Raw genomic sequence first — 17,220 nt, 5'->3', positions numbered from 1 at the left:
GGGGACCATGAGAGAAGATGAAGGATGCCAGGGTCCTGTCACGTGCACACCCATCAGGTGTACAAGTGACATGGCATCATCAAGCATCCATAAACATCAAGCAGGACATGTAAGCATTATTCAGGCATTTTTTAGCATATGCAAACATGTGTTTGGGGCTGTGTTAGAAGTCATCTCCTGTCCAGTTTTATACACCAGGGCCTTTGTTGTGGGTGTGCCCGCCCTTATGAGGTGTTTTCCCATTTTTCCCCACTCTCCGCATTTTTCCCCTATTTTTTCCCATTTTTTCTGAGGCTTGGGAGGGCTGCCAGGTGATGCCAGGAGCACTCTGAAGCTGGCCGACTCGATCTACATCAGTCGTGGGCTGTCAGAGTGCTGGCCGACTTGTTCTGTCTAGGCGGAGGCATCTGTAGCTGGCCGACTGCTATTTTCAGCAGTCGTGGACATATTCCTCAGTCGTGGGCTTTCCTGATGCTGGCCGACTGCCCTCTAGGGGAGTATATATAGCTCCTCAGCCCCCATGCCTTATTTGTATCATATCTCGGGATCTTCTTGTGTATATAGAGCAGAGTTACACGCCTACATCTGTCTCTCTCTTGTGCTGTTTTTCTGCCTGCGTTTTTGCTTTTGCTCTTGTGTTCCCAGGCTTGGTCATCATCTCCGCTGCATATTCTGACATGGTATCAGAGCCCTAGGCTCTAGATAGGTCTTGGGATTTGTGTGAGCAAGAGGGGGCTGTTTTTGTGACTGATTGGTGGACTGTTTTGGGCTGATCGGGAAGAGGAGAAGCAAGAGGAAGGCGGGCTGATTTGCTGGACAGCCACTTGCAGGTATCAGTTCTTCTTTGTTCCCGCCCACCCACCCTTTTCAGAGTACATCCCCGCTATGGCAGATCTGTTAGAGATGGCCGAGAGACATGTGAAGATCCCGACACTCCCCACGTTCCCGGTGGACCGTCAGTTGGACGGGAGCAACTACGGCATATGGAAGGTGATGATGGAATCCGTTCTGGAGTCTTACGACCTCGCCGATTTCGTCGTTGTTGGTATTCCACGGCCGGAAGTAGAGGAAGGGGAGTTACCATCAACCCGAAAGGACCGGGAGGCCCAGACGCAGATGTGGGATCGCGTCAACGCCAGGGTCCGTTCGTTTATTTTCCTCAACTGCACACCACAGGTAATTAATCATGTAAAGCACATGACGCTGGCCAGAGGTATATGGCAGCATTTGGCTTCTCTGTACAACAGGGTATCACCCATGAAGAGGATTTCTTTGGAAGTACAGATGCGGGTTATGAGCCCTGCAAAGTCGTCGACGATGCGGGAGCATATTAACAAGCTGCAGGCTCTTCAGCAAGAAGTTCTCCAGGCTGGGAAGGAGATATCGTCAGAGGACATGGCCATAACGTTGCTGTCACATTTGCCCTCTTCGTACTCAGCATTCTACTCATCGTTGATTACCAGTGGCAGGCTCAGCACCATCACGTGGGAGGAGCTTGTGCCTATGGTCCTGGACCAGGAGGAACGATTCACGAACCCTCCTCAGGGTGGAGGTTCGGAGGCCTTTACTGGCCAACGGTCGAAAGGCCGTAATTCGGGCAAAGGGAAGGCTTCATCGGAGAAGTCTTCTGAGAAGAAGTCCGACGCTGACCGCGAGAAGCTGAAGGCAGAGAGGACCTGTAATGATTGTGGCGAGAAAGGCCACTACTGGAGGCAGTGTCCCAAGCGGAAGACCGAGAAGGGAGAAGATTCCTCGGCAATCATGAAGACTCCGGCTTTTGTGCACTTGGAGGTGATGGACACCGATGCTTCATTTTCTTCAGGCAGGGAGGAGATTGGAGGACTCTCCGCAACGGATACTCGGGAATGGATTCTCGATAGTGGTGCTTCCAGGCACATGACTCCTTCCCGTTCCGGTTTACAGGATCTCTGCAGGGTTTCTGGTCATATTCTTACTGGTGATACGTCCACTATCCCAGTTCACAGTGAGGGCAGGATGGAGATAGTTCCCGATGGCAAAGGGGGGAAGCATTCCTCCCAGGTGTTGTATGTTCCGGCACTTGGTTTTCATCTGTTGTCAGTGCATCAGGTTTGCAAGACTGGCGTACGGGTGGAGTTTGATGAGCATTTTGTTGCTCTCCGGGACAAAGCAACAGGCCAAGTGGTTTGGGAAGGTGGAGTGGAGAATGGAGTCTACAGGCTTTCAGCACTCTCTCTCCCAGGTCCTCAAGATTGTGATGAGTGGCAGTCTGGTAATGGCTACTCAAGTGTGGATACGCTGCAGGTGCGAGCTTTCCGAGACCAGGTGGTGGATAGCTTGCCAGTAGATGGCAGCAGTTGGCAGGAACTTTCCAGTACTGAGGTTGGTAGTTCTTGTGTTCGTGAGTCAGAGGAAGCTGAACAGGTCACTTATGCTCTGATGTCTCGTCGTGTTCGGGACATAGAACTTCCAGTAGTTGAGGATGTTCTTTCCACGGGGACCTTTCGGAAAGCCAGGCAGGTGACAGGTGTTTGCTTGTAGAAGGAGGTGGTTTCTCCAGGCTTTGTGGTTCCGGATTCAGAGGGGGTGGTTGACAGGTTTCATCAGGTTTCCAGGACTTGTTTATGCACCATAACAGGTGTTGATCCTTGTGAGCAGTGTGATGTCTCTGTGACTCAGAAGCTGGATGGTTCATTGATCTGGTTGATGGATACCGGATTGGACGGGAGCTTCCTGATGAGGCAGTTGAGCTCATTGTTGCAGATGTCTCTTTGTGAGGCAAGATCGCGTTTCCTGTGGTTTCTGCGGCATGCGAAGGATCATGGACTCTTGTACACAGGAGGGGGATTGTTGGATGGAGTCCGACTCCACGGTTGGAGTGACTCGGTTTGGGGAGGAGATCCGGACACGAGGAGATCTACTTATGCCCCAGGAGCAGTTTTACGGAGCAGGAGGAGGTTACATTGCAGGTTTGGGCTTCCACTGGAGGAACCCTTGGTCATCCAGAGGCACTTTGTTCGTGAACAGATTGTTGCTGATGATATCTTGCTAGAGTTCTGTTCGACGGAGGACAATACGGTGGACCTCTTCACGAAGTCGCTCTCAGGATTTGCTCAGGCGGCACCCCAGCTCCCAGTGGTTGGTCACACAGCCAGGAGCGGAGAGGGGGTGTTAGAAGTCATCTCCTGTCCAGTTTTATACACCAGGGCCTTTGTTGTGGGTGTGCCCGCCCTTATGAGGTGTTTTCCCATTTTTCCCCACTCTCCGCATTTTTCCCCTATTTTTTCCCATTTTTTCTGAGGCTTGGGAGGGCTGCCAGGTGATGCCAGGAGCACTCTGAAGCTGGCCGACTCGATCTACATCAGTCGTGGGCTGTCAGAGTGCTGGTCGACTTGTTCTGTCTAGGCGGAGGCATCTGTAGCTGGCCGACTGCTATTTTCAGCAGTCGTGGACATATTCCTCAGTCGTGGGCTTTCCTGATGCTGGCCGACTGCCCTCTAGGGGAGTATATATAGCTCCTCAGCCCCCATGCCTTATTTGTATCATATCTCGGGATCTTCTTGTGTATATAGAGCAGAGTTACACGCCTACATCTGTCTCTCTCTTGTGCTGTTTTTCTGCCTGCGTTTTTGCTTTTGCTCTTGTGTTCCCAGGCTTGGTCATCATCTCCGCTGCATATTCTGACAGTTTAGCACCAACATCAGCACATTAGGCATCATCAGCATTTAGAGCAATTATAGCATCAGGTCGGGGCTGTTAGCACCAGCCGACAGCAATTTAACAGTAGCCGACAGCCTTTAAATGCATTTATTGCAACGTGAGGTTGTTGAAGGCGGCCGACTGCAGTTAGCTACCCGACCAACAGTAGTCACCCATATATAAGCAATCGCATCACTTCAGCAGGCATCATCTGGATCTCTTCAGCGTTTTCCTTCCTAGGAGACAAGGGGTACAGTACAGCATACAGGCAGCATCAGATCTCATCTCTCCTCAGCGTTTTCCATCCATGGAGCTAGAGAGAAGCAGATCAGCAGTATAGACAGCATATTCAGCATTCAGTCCGTCTCCTACCTCCTGCATAGAGGGAAGCCAGCATTCAAGTGGTGAACCTCAACATTGGAGCAAGGAACATTCAGTCCTCATCATCAGCATTCAGCCTATCCCTCTCATCCAGAGACACTAATTGTCTATCTCTTAAGCATCATTAAGTGAAGCTCAGCTTAGCCTAAGGTTGTGATTACTACAATCAATCCCTCACATGTCACATTGGTATCAGAGCGTTATAGGGTAACCAGCCTTAGATCATTTTTACTCCAAAAGTCATTCAATAAGTCATCATGTTAGTCGCTTTCGCTCAGTTAAATCCAGTTCTCAAGATCTTGCAGGCCACCCTTAGGGTTTTCTCCTTAGGCATGCATCAATAACCCATCCATTTGCATTCTTGCACAACATATAGGGTTGCACAAGGCTTGCATCGGCATAGTAGTCATCCTCGCAAGTCAGTCTAGCATCTTGCATCTGCAAGGCATACAGGTTTTGCCCATAAGTTCTCTAGGGAAGAATGGCATCCATCATCAAAGGAGTAAATGGAGTTTTGGGCTTCAACTAGCAACAGCGGGGAGTTCTCTTCCACATAAGAAGACAGAAGTTTGATCCAACATCACCTCGGGGGGTTCGGAGGTTTAGGAACGACGGAGATGGTGTGTGAAAGGATTCTGCAGACAAGTCAAGGGTGACTCAGGTATTTCCAAGCAGCTTTAGCTCATTCAGTTCCCATAGTAGCCAAGTCTTTGGCTCGAAGGATTCAACTCATGCAGTCCACCTCAATCGCGACAGAAGAAGAAGTGGGGCAGTGGTTTCAGTGGAGGAGGATCAGCAAAGGAGTCGAAAGGTTGCCAGGTATACCACCCAGCAACAGTTTAACAGAGGGGAATGTCATGTGCACACCCATCGGGTGTACAAGTGACATGGCATCATCAAGTATTCATAAACATCAAGCAAGACATGTAAGCATTATTCAGGCATTTTTTAGCATATTCAAACATGTGTTTGGGGCTGTTTAGCACCAACATCAGCACATTAGGCATCATCAGCATTTAGAGCAGTTATAGCATCAGGTCGGGGCTGTTAGCATTAGCCGACAGCAGTTTAACAGTAGCCGACAGCCTTTCAATGCATTTATTGCAAGTCGTGAGGTTGTTGAAGGCAGCCAACTGCAGTTAGCTACCCGACCAGTAGTAGTCACCCATATATAAGCAATCGCATCACTTCAGCGGGCATCATTTGGATCTCTTCAGCATTTTCCTTCCTAGGAGACAAGGGGTACAGTACAGCATACAGGAAGCATCAGATCTCATCTCTCCTCAGCGTTTTCCATCCATGGAGCTAGAGAGAAGCAGATCAGCAGTATAGACAGCATATTCAGCATTCAGTCCGTCTCCTACCTCCTGCATAGAGGGAAGCCAGTATTCAAGTGGTGAACCTCAACATTGGAGCGAGGAACATTCAGTCCTCATCATCAGCATTCAGCCTATCACTCTCATCCCGAGAAGGATCTTCATCCAGGACAACATCATAGATCTATTTAGATCTCATTGTAACCCATTCATCTAATATAGCTGCATTGCATTGCATTGACACTAATTGTCTATCTCTTAAGCATCATTAAGTGAAGCTTAGCTTAGCCTAAGGTTGTGATTACTACGATCAATCCCTCGCATGTCACAGTCCCACACTGACGTACTAGCACAAGGAATGTATCCCCCTCTAGAAGCAAAGTCTGATAAAGTCAAGAGAGGGTGATCGTGAAGGCAAAGGTGGTGAAGGTAAGTTGATGTAGATGGGTTGATCGTCTCCCAAAGTAAGATCTTGAATGGGGCTCTCCTCTGAGTAAGAAGTCACATTCCCTAAGTGGTCCAAATCAGAGTTTGGAGAATACTTCTCATGAGAAAAATTGATCCTCCGGGAGTGCGGGTAGACGATCCATGCTGTGTGCTCTCGAGGTCTTCAATCCCTTTGCTCACGATAGCTCTGATACCATGTGAGAGCAAAAGGACGAAAGAACCGCATGTACGAGAGATCAAAGCAAAACAACACAGCATGAAATAGGTGAGTGAGTCTATATATAATGGTGAGTGAACATATGTACAAGAGCCCTCCGATATGAGGTGAAGTTGAGTACCAGACTAGTGCAAAAGCAAAGAGGATGTCGGAGCTGAAGCACGGTCAGTAACGAAGGCTCGCGTCGATGTGAGGCAAAGGCATTCCGTGAGGTGGTCGTTGTCGAAGGCTCGCGTCAGTGGATGTAGAGGCACTCCGAGGTGGTAGTGAACAGCGGAAGTTGAAGTGGTGATGATGTCGATGGTGATGTGATGATGACATCGATGATGATGCAGACTCTGGTGACAAGGGTGCTACAGTACCTAGTACCTGAATGGTGATGAAGAGCGCAAAAGGTTGCCGTCCTGAGTGGTGGAAGCTCTGGTGACAAGGGTGCTGCAATACCTGAGGGGTGGTGAGGAGCAGAGAGGGCTGCCGTCCCGAGTGGTGGATGTGGTGGAAGCTCTAGTGACAAGGGTGCTGCAATACCTGAGGGATGGAGAGGAGCAAAGAGGGCTGCCGTCCCGAGTAGTATGAGATAGTGAGCACAGAGTGGGCTGCTGTCCCAAGGTAGAAGAAAAACAATGATAAACTGTAGCAGACAGTGGGCTGCTGTCCCAAGATATGTACTAATGATAAAACGTTGAGGTGTTGTATTGTGTAGCAGAGAGTGGGCTGCTGTCCCATGAACTAATAAGAAACGCTGATGATATGAAGCAGAGAGTGGGCTATTGTCCCAAGGTATGCTGTTGAAGGAAAACACTGCAGATATGCTGTCAACGAAGAAGATGTGCTAATGTAGGGCAAGCGCCGACGGCAGCAGCAGATAGATGATGTGGTAGCGGATATGTCTATGAAGTGGTACAAAAGACTGAATGAAGAGTCGATGCTATATATAGACAAGGGGGCTACTGGTCGGCCGGTGAAAGGGCGTCAACCAATAGCAAGACACAAAAAAGATGGATAAAATCTAATAATCCAAAATAATCCAGATAAATCTCCTTTTTAGGGCTGGACAAATTGCCATTTTCAGACACCATCATCATACAACCTATGGAGCTGTCCCCTCAATAGGGGGAGGGGGCCAGAGAGAGAGAGAGAGAGAGAGAGAGAGAGAGAGAGTTGTATTTTCAATATATTATATAGTACATAAAGATTGTACAAGAATGTCCTTTGGCCTTCCAAAAGAGAAAACATAAAGATCCCTAACTAGACTCTTGACCTACCTCAACTATGAGGGGGGTAGATACTCAACAATGAACAATGCCTTGCCTTTTTATAGGCTCTTGGAAGCTTTATTCAATTGGCCGACTGCTAGTCGACCAGTTCCATGGACCCATAAATCTAGAAGTGTTGTCGACATGAAGGATGACACCTCAAGTACTTGGCCGACATGCTCTTGGTCCACAAACAAGCCATTACATGCCTGTCAAAGCTAATCTAATCCTATTGCTTATCCGCTGCCTAATCTAGGATTAGTATTGGAAATCGGTCATGTCCATGTGTGGCACGTCCCTTCTCATTTTTGGCCAATAAAATACCACTCTAACTTCTCCAAGGTGCTATTGATACCACAATGACCCCTGACAAGAGAATCATAGGCATCATGAGGAATGTCTTTTCACCCTTAGTACACATAGCCAGTTTTGTAGAATGACCTTGAACTGTATAGTGGCCTGGTTTTGAACTAAGGGCCAAGTTATACCGAGTACCAAATTTCAAATAATATGCATACTGAGCCTTCATCTTTGCCTTGAATCTTGAGCACAGTGGACTCCTGCATGGTCTGAATGGTAGTCTTTCAACTAAGAGCATCAACAATCAGGTTATGTTTGCCAAAGACATACTCAATCATGTCTCCAAACTGTTGGAAAAATTGACTCCACCTGGCTTGCCTATCACTCCATTGGGCACTAGGCACGGTCTGTAACCATTTAACTGCCTAGTGATCTGTCTTTACTGTGAATTCCCTCCCATAAAGAAAAGGTATCCAATGCTCAAGCGTTGCGATCACCCCCAATAGCTCCTTCTTATATACCAAATAGTTTTTTTGACAACATTTAACTTTCGACTGTGATAAGCCATTGGTCTTCCGTCCTGCTCTAAAACAGCTCCAATGGCAAGATTGCTAGCGTCAGTAATAACCTTGAACGGGTCATCCCATGATGCCAGCTTAAGAACTGGTACTTCAAAGGCCACTTTCTTTAATGCATAAAATGCCTAAAGAGCCTTCCCTCTAACGGACACTTTCTAGGGACGCATCTTTATCCCCTTGTGCAAATCTGTAAGAGGTGTTGCAACGGCGAAAAACTTGTCCATGTGTGTAATGTAGGCCTGGCAAGGATCCACAAATAACAAGATTTCTTGAGCAGTCTTAGGAATTTCCTATCCAATATAGCTTGCACTTTTTCAAGGTCAAGGTACTATGCAGTGGTAGAAAAAATAAGTATATCATCCAAAAAGATGGATAAGCACTTTTCAATGAGCTCCATGAATACCCCGGACATCATCTTATTGAACATCACTGGTGCATTGGTGAGTCTGAATGGCATCACCACAAAAACTCATAATGGCCACGCTCGGTCCTAAAAGCCGTCTTGCACTCAAAACCAACACAATTCCTATATAACATTATCAACGCTTGAGAGCTACACAATCAATAAGCCACAACAAAGTTGGAATGTATGCATGATGAGCACCTACAGTTCAAACCAGCAAAAGACCTGAGATCCCACGAAACAACTAACATGATCAAGGCTGAAGCTGCACTAATAAGGAAAGATCACAAGAAAGCCACAATTGAGCTATCCTTAGCAGAAGCCTAATGAATAAAGAATAATTACCTTTCATGTTTAGACTCTTCTTATCTTGTTGCTTGAAGTAGAAACTGCGGTGATCCAATGACTTGTGATAATTTTTTGCATAAACTTCTGCCCAGACTTTGTTCATGTCTTCTTGACATTTCAACCACTCATCCCGCTTCTGCTTAAGACGACTTAGAATAACAGGTAATGCCACGGCAGCATTCTTGCGCAGCAAATCGATGACATCAAGGCCATGGTCACCATATATACGCTCAACACACCGGATATTGATAGCTACATCACAAGAAACATGTTTATTCTAGGGAAGAAAGGGAGGGGGTGCTCTAAGAGTAATTCAATATATGGACACAACCACCTGTTAAGTAATCAGGGAAGTTGATTACTTAACAAGTGGTTGTGTCCATATATTGAAGGGAGGGGGTGCTCTAAGAGTGATTCTAGGAAAGAAAGGGAGGGGGTGCTCTAAGAGTGATTCAATATATGGACACAACCACCTGTTAAGTAATCATCAAGATGAACTTGACCATCTTGTTTAGTGTTTGCATCCTGCATCTTCTCTAGTAGTTCCTCCATACGCTTTGCTGTGATAGCAGTAGACTCCAGCAGCATATCCAGCTCAAACCTGATAAAATAAATCTACATAAATAATCTCTTGCAGGGCAACTACAACCACTGATGATGAGATTCCACATCGTAAGAACAAAGCAGTAATCTGATGGATAAATCATTGAACCTATCATCTTCACATCGAAACAAGCTTTCTTCATACTGATTTCTCCTTAAGTGCTTGAATGAATAGTCTTCACTTCCAGATGTGACAGAGACCCAGGTATCATTGAGCACCTCATGTGTCAAAGGTGTGCAATAGCTGACCACTGGTTTTGGATACTGTGAACAAAAGCAAAGGAAGATGCAGAGTGTCAAACATGCCCACATAGCCTAGATTCCTGGACATGCATACAAGCACCTAATTGCCTATGAATCAACCCAAGAAAATTCACACTCCAAACAACAAAAAGTCGTGCTTACACTCTTAGGTAAAAGTCGGTAGCTTGGAGTGCACCGCTCACAATTTGACAGGTCTAGCTCAGATATAGGTTTAGTCATATACTTTTCTCTGTTGGTTGCCACTAAGGGTTTGTGACTAGGCCCCTCTCTAGGGAGATTCTTGTCTCTCTCTTTTTCCTTTTCCATGTCTCTTCCATGTTCACCTCTGTGTTCATCCCTGCCTCTTTCCTTCTCTTCTACCTTTGGTTTTAAGAGTGGTCCATCCCCCAGCTCTGAATGGTATTGGGAATACAAAAGTTAGAAAACAAGACAGCTGAAGACACCAAAAAATTCTGCAAATGGAGAGCTATAATATTCTTTTCTAGTGATTGATGGAATATGGAGCTGCTGGTAGAACTTACTTTTGCTGACGAGATTGGCAAGGTAACCCTCTGATACCCAAAAAAAAAAGTGTGCATGGAGTCAGTGCAAGACTTAGCTTTAAATCTTAGTCTTAACTTACTATACTGCTAAAATAAAGGTGCTCATACCATTGCTTTCACAATGAGCTAAAAAGTCGTTGAAACCTTCAACTAATTCTGGAAACTTCCCCAAAACTCCATCAACCTGGGAACAGTCTTGGAATCTGTCAGCTCAATTTAACAACTGATAGAGAAAAGAATGATGCTATACAGTTTCAAAAAAAAAAAACCTTTTGAATCAATTCAATCACTTATAATGCTACACAAAACAAAGGGGCAACACAACTAAGCCTCCAAGGCTGAGTTATGTTATGCATCTAAAGGATGTAACTAGGCTGGCTCGGTCAATGTAGGTCTAGGATGGAGCTATGGTCAGGAGGTGAGAACTTGCCACCAGAAACCCTTTCAATCAGCCTTTATCTGTGTGATGTGCTGATGGTGTTTGTGGGCCTCATAAGAGATTCATATTGATACGCACCAGACTATGCAGTTGTTTGCGAGTGATTATCTCTTCACTGTACAAATTTAAGCATTTCAAAAATTCTTGATAAGTCTCCCTACTTCGTAGTTTGCTCTTCACATGCTCAAAAAAGGCAAGCTTCCTCTGGAGACCTGCAGTGACAGTATTGCATGGTAAGCAAAAACTTTCTCAAAAACAAAACAGGCCAAAATGCCAAAGCACTTTGAAACAAACATATACCCTTTGGAACTTTCTTTTCTTCCATTGAAGGCATAAGAGCAGAAGTTCCCACCACAGCTTCTCCTCCTTCCCCACCCTGAGATTGCTTGCGAATCAACTCATCAGCCCTCCGAGCTGACTTTCGCTTATTTGGCAGCCGCTGCATTGCATCTAGGTCAGTATCCCCTTCCTGCTCTGAGTGTTTCTCCTCTCTATCCATTGGCTTTTGCTCTTTTTCATCTTTAGGGCTTCTCTCCTTCCTTAGCTGATCCTTGTCAGCCTCGATAGCAGCCCGGTCATGCCGCTCTTGATCGATAAGTTTTTCTGAGCTACGATCACAATCAACTGGAGCATTCGCCATTCTTTCCCTCTGCTTCACAGATAAGAGTTTAAGGAATAAAACAATCAATGACCAGAAAAATATCTGAAACATAGAATGAGCCTGTTCCTACCTTGACAGCCTTTTCCACCTGTGAATGTCTTGTCTTCTCATCTCTACGAGGCACAGAGTTTCCTGTGCCTCTTGAAAGAGGGTGCACGACACCACTGGTATCCGGGAGAAAACATGTAAACTCTTCCAGCAAATCCTGATGCTCTTTAAAAAGAGCAGCAACCTGGAACCGATACCCAATGCAAACCTTGTCAGTTCGTATAATGACTTGGCTTTTGGCATCTATGTCTAAAGTTCCCTTGCACAATTGCAAGACCATTAACCCCAAAAAGGGAGGTAGAGAAAGAAGGAAAGCAATTTTAACACCTTCAAAAGACCTAAGGATCTACAAGACCAAAAGTAGTAAAATGGGTTCATGGAATACCGACCCATGGACAAGACTAAAAACACCAGAAAGAGACTGGCTGTCTGTCTATCTCAGCATCGTAATGATCATGTGGATTCGCGCACGTGTGTGTGTGTGTGTGTGTGTGTGTGTGTGTGTGTGTGTGTGTGTGTGAGAGAGAGAGAGAGAGAGAATTTTAATGTCCGCAGGAGACCAAAAAATGGCCTGTGGGGCCAGTACAAGCGACGCATGACCAGTACAACAGTTCAGGACTGAGGGTCCATCAAAAGCTGTAATTGACATGCCTAGGTGAACAAAAAAGAAATGGACAAAAACAAAGAGAAAGAACCTAACGGTCTGTTGTCGTAGATGCACAATCTAAGGCCTCATCCTTTGTAGAGAGAAAGAAAGGAAAGAAAGAAAGATATATTAACGTCTACAAAAGGCCAAAATTGGCCTATGAGACAAACAAGTAGTACAATGATGTTCCTCCAGTCATCAAGAGGAAAATGTGGAGTGAATAAAATAAAATCAACACGACCATAGGGGACTCAATAGTGGGGTACAAACGAGAGGGTATGGATGGAGTACTAGGGCTACTAATGCATCTCTATATGCTGAAGGGGTGATACAAGTATGATATGTTATCTGCTCCTAACTCCATCCAGTCCCATAGTCTGGGTACACAATGTCATACATCCGATCTGAGGATGCCGTAAATGTCTGGAACATGCGTCCTGGATCAGAGCGAGAATGTGCCAGCTGCTCCTGAAATGAAATGTTATAGTAACGTCTTCAAAAGGCCAAAGTGACCTATGAGACCAAAGTTACAACCATGTGACATCTGATACGCTGTCTGGAAAAGAAAAGAAAGAACTGAAGGTAAGTATCTAGCCCTACAATACATCAGTAGGGAGCATCCGGAAGCAGCAACTAGGGAGAGTGGGAAGCTAATGCTACTAGTCAAAATGGGGTACATGAGTACATGGATACATGAATACATGAATATGGGGGAGTACAAAAGTGACAGTGAGTACAACAGTATATGGCTGGAGTGGTAATCATCCTAGGAGCTCTAGCATGGGTCTCTGCCGGATGGCCTCGATATCTGCCATAGTGAGATGCCTGCGTTTTTGCTCTACAAGCTCTCCAACTGCTGTCGGCCAGCGCCCAGGCTGCGTTTTCTTCTTCAGAGGCAAGTGGAGGAGGTCTAGCTGCAGATTCAGGAAGTGCATCAGAGAAGTGGCACATCAGCTCCTCTCCCTCCAAGATCCCCTCCCTCTTCCGGTAGGAGGTTCCCGGTGGTGTGTTTTTTGCGTTTCTTTTGCTACGGTCCAGCCTGCATCTTCAGAGGAGGCTATTAGTCCCTAGTTGGATCCTATGGAAAGGTGCTTGAGAGAGCACGTGGATTACTTAGCTACAGAGGTTGTTTGAGACATAGCTTCTTTGAGGCAGACATGGGTCCCCCCTGGACGAACAAGGAGGACAAACTCAGTGGTACAAACTATGATCACTGGAAGCTCCAGATGAAGGTCTAGTTCACACACAAGGGTCTCTGGGAGATTGTTCAAGGCCACGAACGAAAGCCCGAACGCCCTACCAGCTCTAGGAAGTGGACTCAAGACCAGGAGGATGCCTTTCTCACCGAACTTTCAGCTTGGGAGAATCAAGACTCAAAACCTCACTCTGCACTTGTTCGAGCCATCTCACCAGAGGTCTCCCCCGCCGTGCAAACATTGGATTGTACTGCTTCTGTTTGGAGAAAGCTAACAGACCTATATGCATGGGACTCTACAATGCGGTCTGTCAACCTATTGGGTCAGCTCTTTTCTCTGGAGTTTACAGCAGGGACTTCCATGCATTCGTTTGTGATGAAGGTTAAGGTAATTCATGACCAATTAGTGGCAATGGGTACTGCCCTGACCTCTTCTCAGTTAGCTTCTCTCCTCCTCATCAGGCTTCCTGCACATTATGACATGGTTTCCCGAGCTTTGCAGGTTCAGATCACAACACGTTCCCTCGAGTTTGATGATCTATGTACTCTCCTCTTGGAAGAGGAATCCATCCTAGTTTCTCAGGGGAAATTGAAAGTTTCATCGTCTATTGGACCGGATCAGGCACTCTCGACAGTGCAGAAGAAAGTTCGGAGTCGATGTTACAAGTGCGGGAAGAAAGGCCACCTATCCAAGGATTGTCAGTCAAAGGACAAAGGCAAAGCCCAAGACAAGGGCAAGTCTTCAAAGAAGGGCAAAGACAAGTCACATGACACTGACACAGACTCGTCTAGTGATAACCCCAGCTCTCCCAAGGCCTCACAGTCTGGAGAGAACATGACTGGTGTCCTGCTCTAATCCTAAGGGCATCCCCCACGTCCTGTCTTCCAGAAATGGCTTGTAAGTGGGTGAGGGAGCTTTCAAAAGCTCTCTTATATTAAATCTGGAGCATGGGACCCGTGTGTCGGAGTTCCAAGTATAAAGATAGGCAAGTTCACTTGATGGTCCGGATGAGTTCCAGGATCAACCAAGTTTCCTTCATGGTTCGGATGAGTTCCAGAACTATTGGTTAGCAAAGACTATGGACAAGATGTGTTCCATGTTCATTTATTCGAGGTTATTGGATGTGATGTGTTCCCAGTTCTACTTTGAGTTTGGAGCCAAGCAGATTTTTTTTTGTTGTCTTTATAGTGGCATTATGTTCTCTAAAGACAACAAGCTGACATGTGCATTTTCTGAGGTGTACTTAGTACTGGCCATGCTGAGGTGTCCATGGTCGCACCTTCGTCATCAATTTTCTTCTGACTTTTTTGCACACTTCAAGATGCAGAGGGGGTGTTAAAATATTGCATCTTTTTTGCTATTTATGCTGTCGTGGAGCTGTCGGCCTGTTTTCCTACAGCCGACTGCTTCATGCACAAGTATATAAGAGGTGCTCCCTTATTCATTCCATAATATCATTATGTGCCCTATTTGCTGGCTCTTGTACTCTGTAACCTCAAGCTAATAAAGCTCGGTTCTTGCTTGCAATCTTTCTCTCTCCCATGTTCATTGCTTCCGCTTGTGCACATTCTTTCACCATGTACCTGCACCAATGCATGGATCAGGACTTGAACCTAGGATGTCTTGGTAAGGAGCCCAATCCTTAAGCCAGTGCACCCTCCCACCCACCCCTCCCCCCGGGCCCCCCACACAGAGAAAAATAATCACATAGGTAAGCTCAAATTTGAATCTTCCCCAGTCCCAGGTTAATCTCTGAAAACAATCACCAAAGAAGCCTATACCAACACCTTGAGACGTTAACAAGAAGATCAAGGAGATGAGACCAAGAGCAAAGCTCTCTGACCTCCCGGTACACTTCACTGATGGATTTGTTTCCTTTGCGATACATATTCAAGATTTCTAAAAACGCCTTGTAGACTTGCTCATCCTGTTGAAACCTAGTCTGCAAAGAAAGAGATTACAACAGGGTCACAGAACGTATGATCAGTGATTTCATGAATTAAGAGAGAGCCTAGAAAAACAATAGTACACAGCATCATGTGTACCTTGATTTTGTTAACATAACTTATGGCCTGGCCAAACTCCACTGGCTGCCTTTTGGGGCATTCTTCATCTGGTGCAAGTGTGATCTCATAGCCTTTTGGAAGAAAGGTATTAAAACCTAGTATGAGGTCACGATGCCCTTTGAAGAGATCCTTCACTCTCGCTATCACTCCCGTGGTGTTAATCCTGGAGCATCAAAAGAACAAAAACAGTTTGAAAGACAGAAGCAGCAGGTACCTATGAAAGCCACAAGAAAATAGCATCCACGAAAACCAAGCTTTGAAGGCTGACCTCTGTGCTTTGAAGTCTTTCATCACTTCCAGGAACTCGTCATACTTCCCTTTCTTGTCCTTGAACATGTCTTTGACAGCTTGAAGATAAGCCAGCGCATCATCTGTCGTCAAACGCTGAGATTGTGCTGCTGGGACAGACCTGTGTTTCAAAAGATACAGCTCTACACCATCAGCACCATTATGCATGGCATAGAAGCTTTGTGATGACAGAATATGGAGCTTAGCAGAGCACTCACGTCTCTCCCCGTGAAGATACGTGCCGTTTAAGCTGTGGTCCTGCCCCATTCTCATCTCTGACACGCTTCATGGTGTCAGGGGTAACAAGCTGGCTCTTCTGGTCTCCGCAGATCCAAGCCTCAGGAGATTAGTAACCACTTACAGTTTATGTTTTTGGCTTCTCTGGATTACAGCCTTGTTTGATCACCGTTGTTTTTGGCCTCTATGAAGCCGAACCTTCTTTGACAGTGGCGTAACATTCAGGGGTCTGTAATCGGAGAAAGAAACTGAGGAGCTTCGCTGGAGGGCCACAGCCCTAGTCAGATGAGACACTTCATTTTGTTGCATACTCTCCCCTTAAAATCTTGGTTAACATGCTGTGATTTTGATCTGTAGAAATACTTTAGAGATACATCTACCTGCAAAGGTTCAGGGCCAGAAGGCAGCGCACAATGAGACGCAAAGATGACACCAACCGGAATTTCAGACTGAAATTGTGGATCACATACATGTCAATTGGCAATTTCCAAAAGGAGATTTTTATGCAGAGCAAAACTACAAATGAGCAGAGCATAGAACACAACATCATTTTGCTTAGTGAAACTTGTTCAGCAGAGCATGGAAAGTTGCTCCAACCAACACGCAGAAATCGGTTGAGAATGGGAAAGTTTTCATCTCCATTGCGATCACACAGCACTAGACAAAGGGAAAAAAGCAGACACACACACACACACACACACACAGGAAAAACAGGAAAAGAGAACACACAGAGCGAGAAATAGAGGTACACAGAGAAACGTACCCCCGCTTGCAATTCCTGTGTTGCAGAGTTGCTGATAATGGCAGCAACTCAGCGTGAGCTTCAAAGAAAATGGAGGGATCTCTGAAGGAATGCGTAGAGATGGCGAGAGCCGATAGGAAAATGAAGAGCAGAGCTTTGTGCTGTTCAAGCTATGGCGAAGGTGGCCAGAAATACATAAAATGGGGGAGAGAGAGGGGGGGAGAGAGAACAAGCAGTTCGCAAGTTTTCGTTCGACGAAGAAAGAGAAAGGCGCCGAAGAGAGAGAAAACTCCCGACCGTAGAGATAGAGAGAGAGGACGGGCTCCCTCTCCTCACATAAAAAATGCAATTTTAACGTTTTGATTTTAACCTCATGGCACACATTAGCCGGGCATCCCTTCTATGGGTCCTCATTGGCAAGCATTGCTTTACATCTAGATGGCACCACAAATATATATTGACCCTCATGTTCTCCCTACAATAGGGGCATACAACGAGTGAAAAAATATATTCAATTAATTAATTGAGGGAACTTAATTATATAATTTATTAAGGTTTAACCTT

General features: G+C 45.9%; 1 protein-coding gene across 1 annotated transcript in view; it reads right to left on the bottom strand.

Annotated features, from left to right (window-relative positions):
• The window catches only part of LOC147606695 (paired amphipathic helix protein Sin3-like 4), a 38,208-nt gene extending 21,218 nt beyond the window's left edge, over positions 1 to 16,990 (bottom strand). Inside the window, exons 1-14 of the mRNA XM_086792264.1 lie at positions 16,678 to 16,990; positions 15,896 to 16,294; positions 15,658 to 15,798; positions 15,369 to 15,552; positions 15,167 to 15,265; positions 11,504 to 11,665; positions 11,073 to 11,421; positions 10,851 to 10,984; positions 10,442 to 10,517; positions 10,313 to 10,342; positions 9,933 to 10,183; positions 9,637 to 9,791; positions 9,398 to 9,525; positions 8,922 to 9,176 (exon numbers count right to left, since the gene is read on the bottom strand). Coding sequence (XP_086648390.1) covers positions 8,922 to 9,176; positions 9,398 to 9,525; positions 9,637 to 9,791; positions 9,933 to 10,183; positions 10,313 to 10,342; positions 10,442 to 10,517; positions 10,851 to 10,984; positions 11,073 to 11,421; positions 11,504 to 11,665; positions 15,167 to 15,265; positions 15,369 to 15,552; positions 15,658 to 15,798; positions 15,896 to 15,966 — 2,035 coding nt within the window. The 5' untranslated portion in view covers positions 15,967 to 16,294; positions 16,678 to 16,990. The remainder of the gene's footprint in view (positions 1 to 8,921; positions 9,177 to 9,397; positions 9,526 to 9,636; positions 9,792 to 9,932; positions 10,184 to 10,312; positions 10,343 to 10,441; positions 10,518 to 10,850; positions 10,985 to 11,072; positions 11,422 to 11,503; positions 11,666 to 15,166; positions 15,266 to 15,368; positions 15,553 to 15,657; positions 15,799 to 15,895; positions 16,295 to 16,677) is intronic.
• Between the last annotated feature and the right edge of the window lie 230 nt (positions 16,991 to 17,220).

The sequence above is a fragment of the Cibotium barometz genome, chromosome 57 (assembly GCF_041138505.1).
Source record: "Cibotium barometz isolate CiBa-2024 chromosome 57, ASM4113850v1, whole genome shotgun sequence".
Taxonomy (NCBI): Eukaryota; Viridiplantae; Streptophyta; class Polypodiopsida; order Cyatheales; family Cibotiaceae; genus Cibotium; species Cibotium barometz.
The sequence above is the reverse complement of the archived record's forward strand: the minus strand, read 5'-3'. Positions and strand labels throughout refer to the sequence as shown.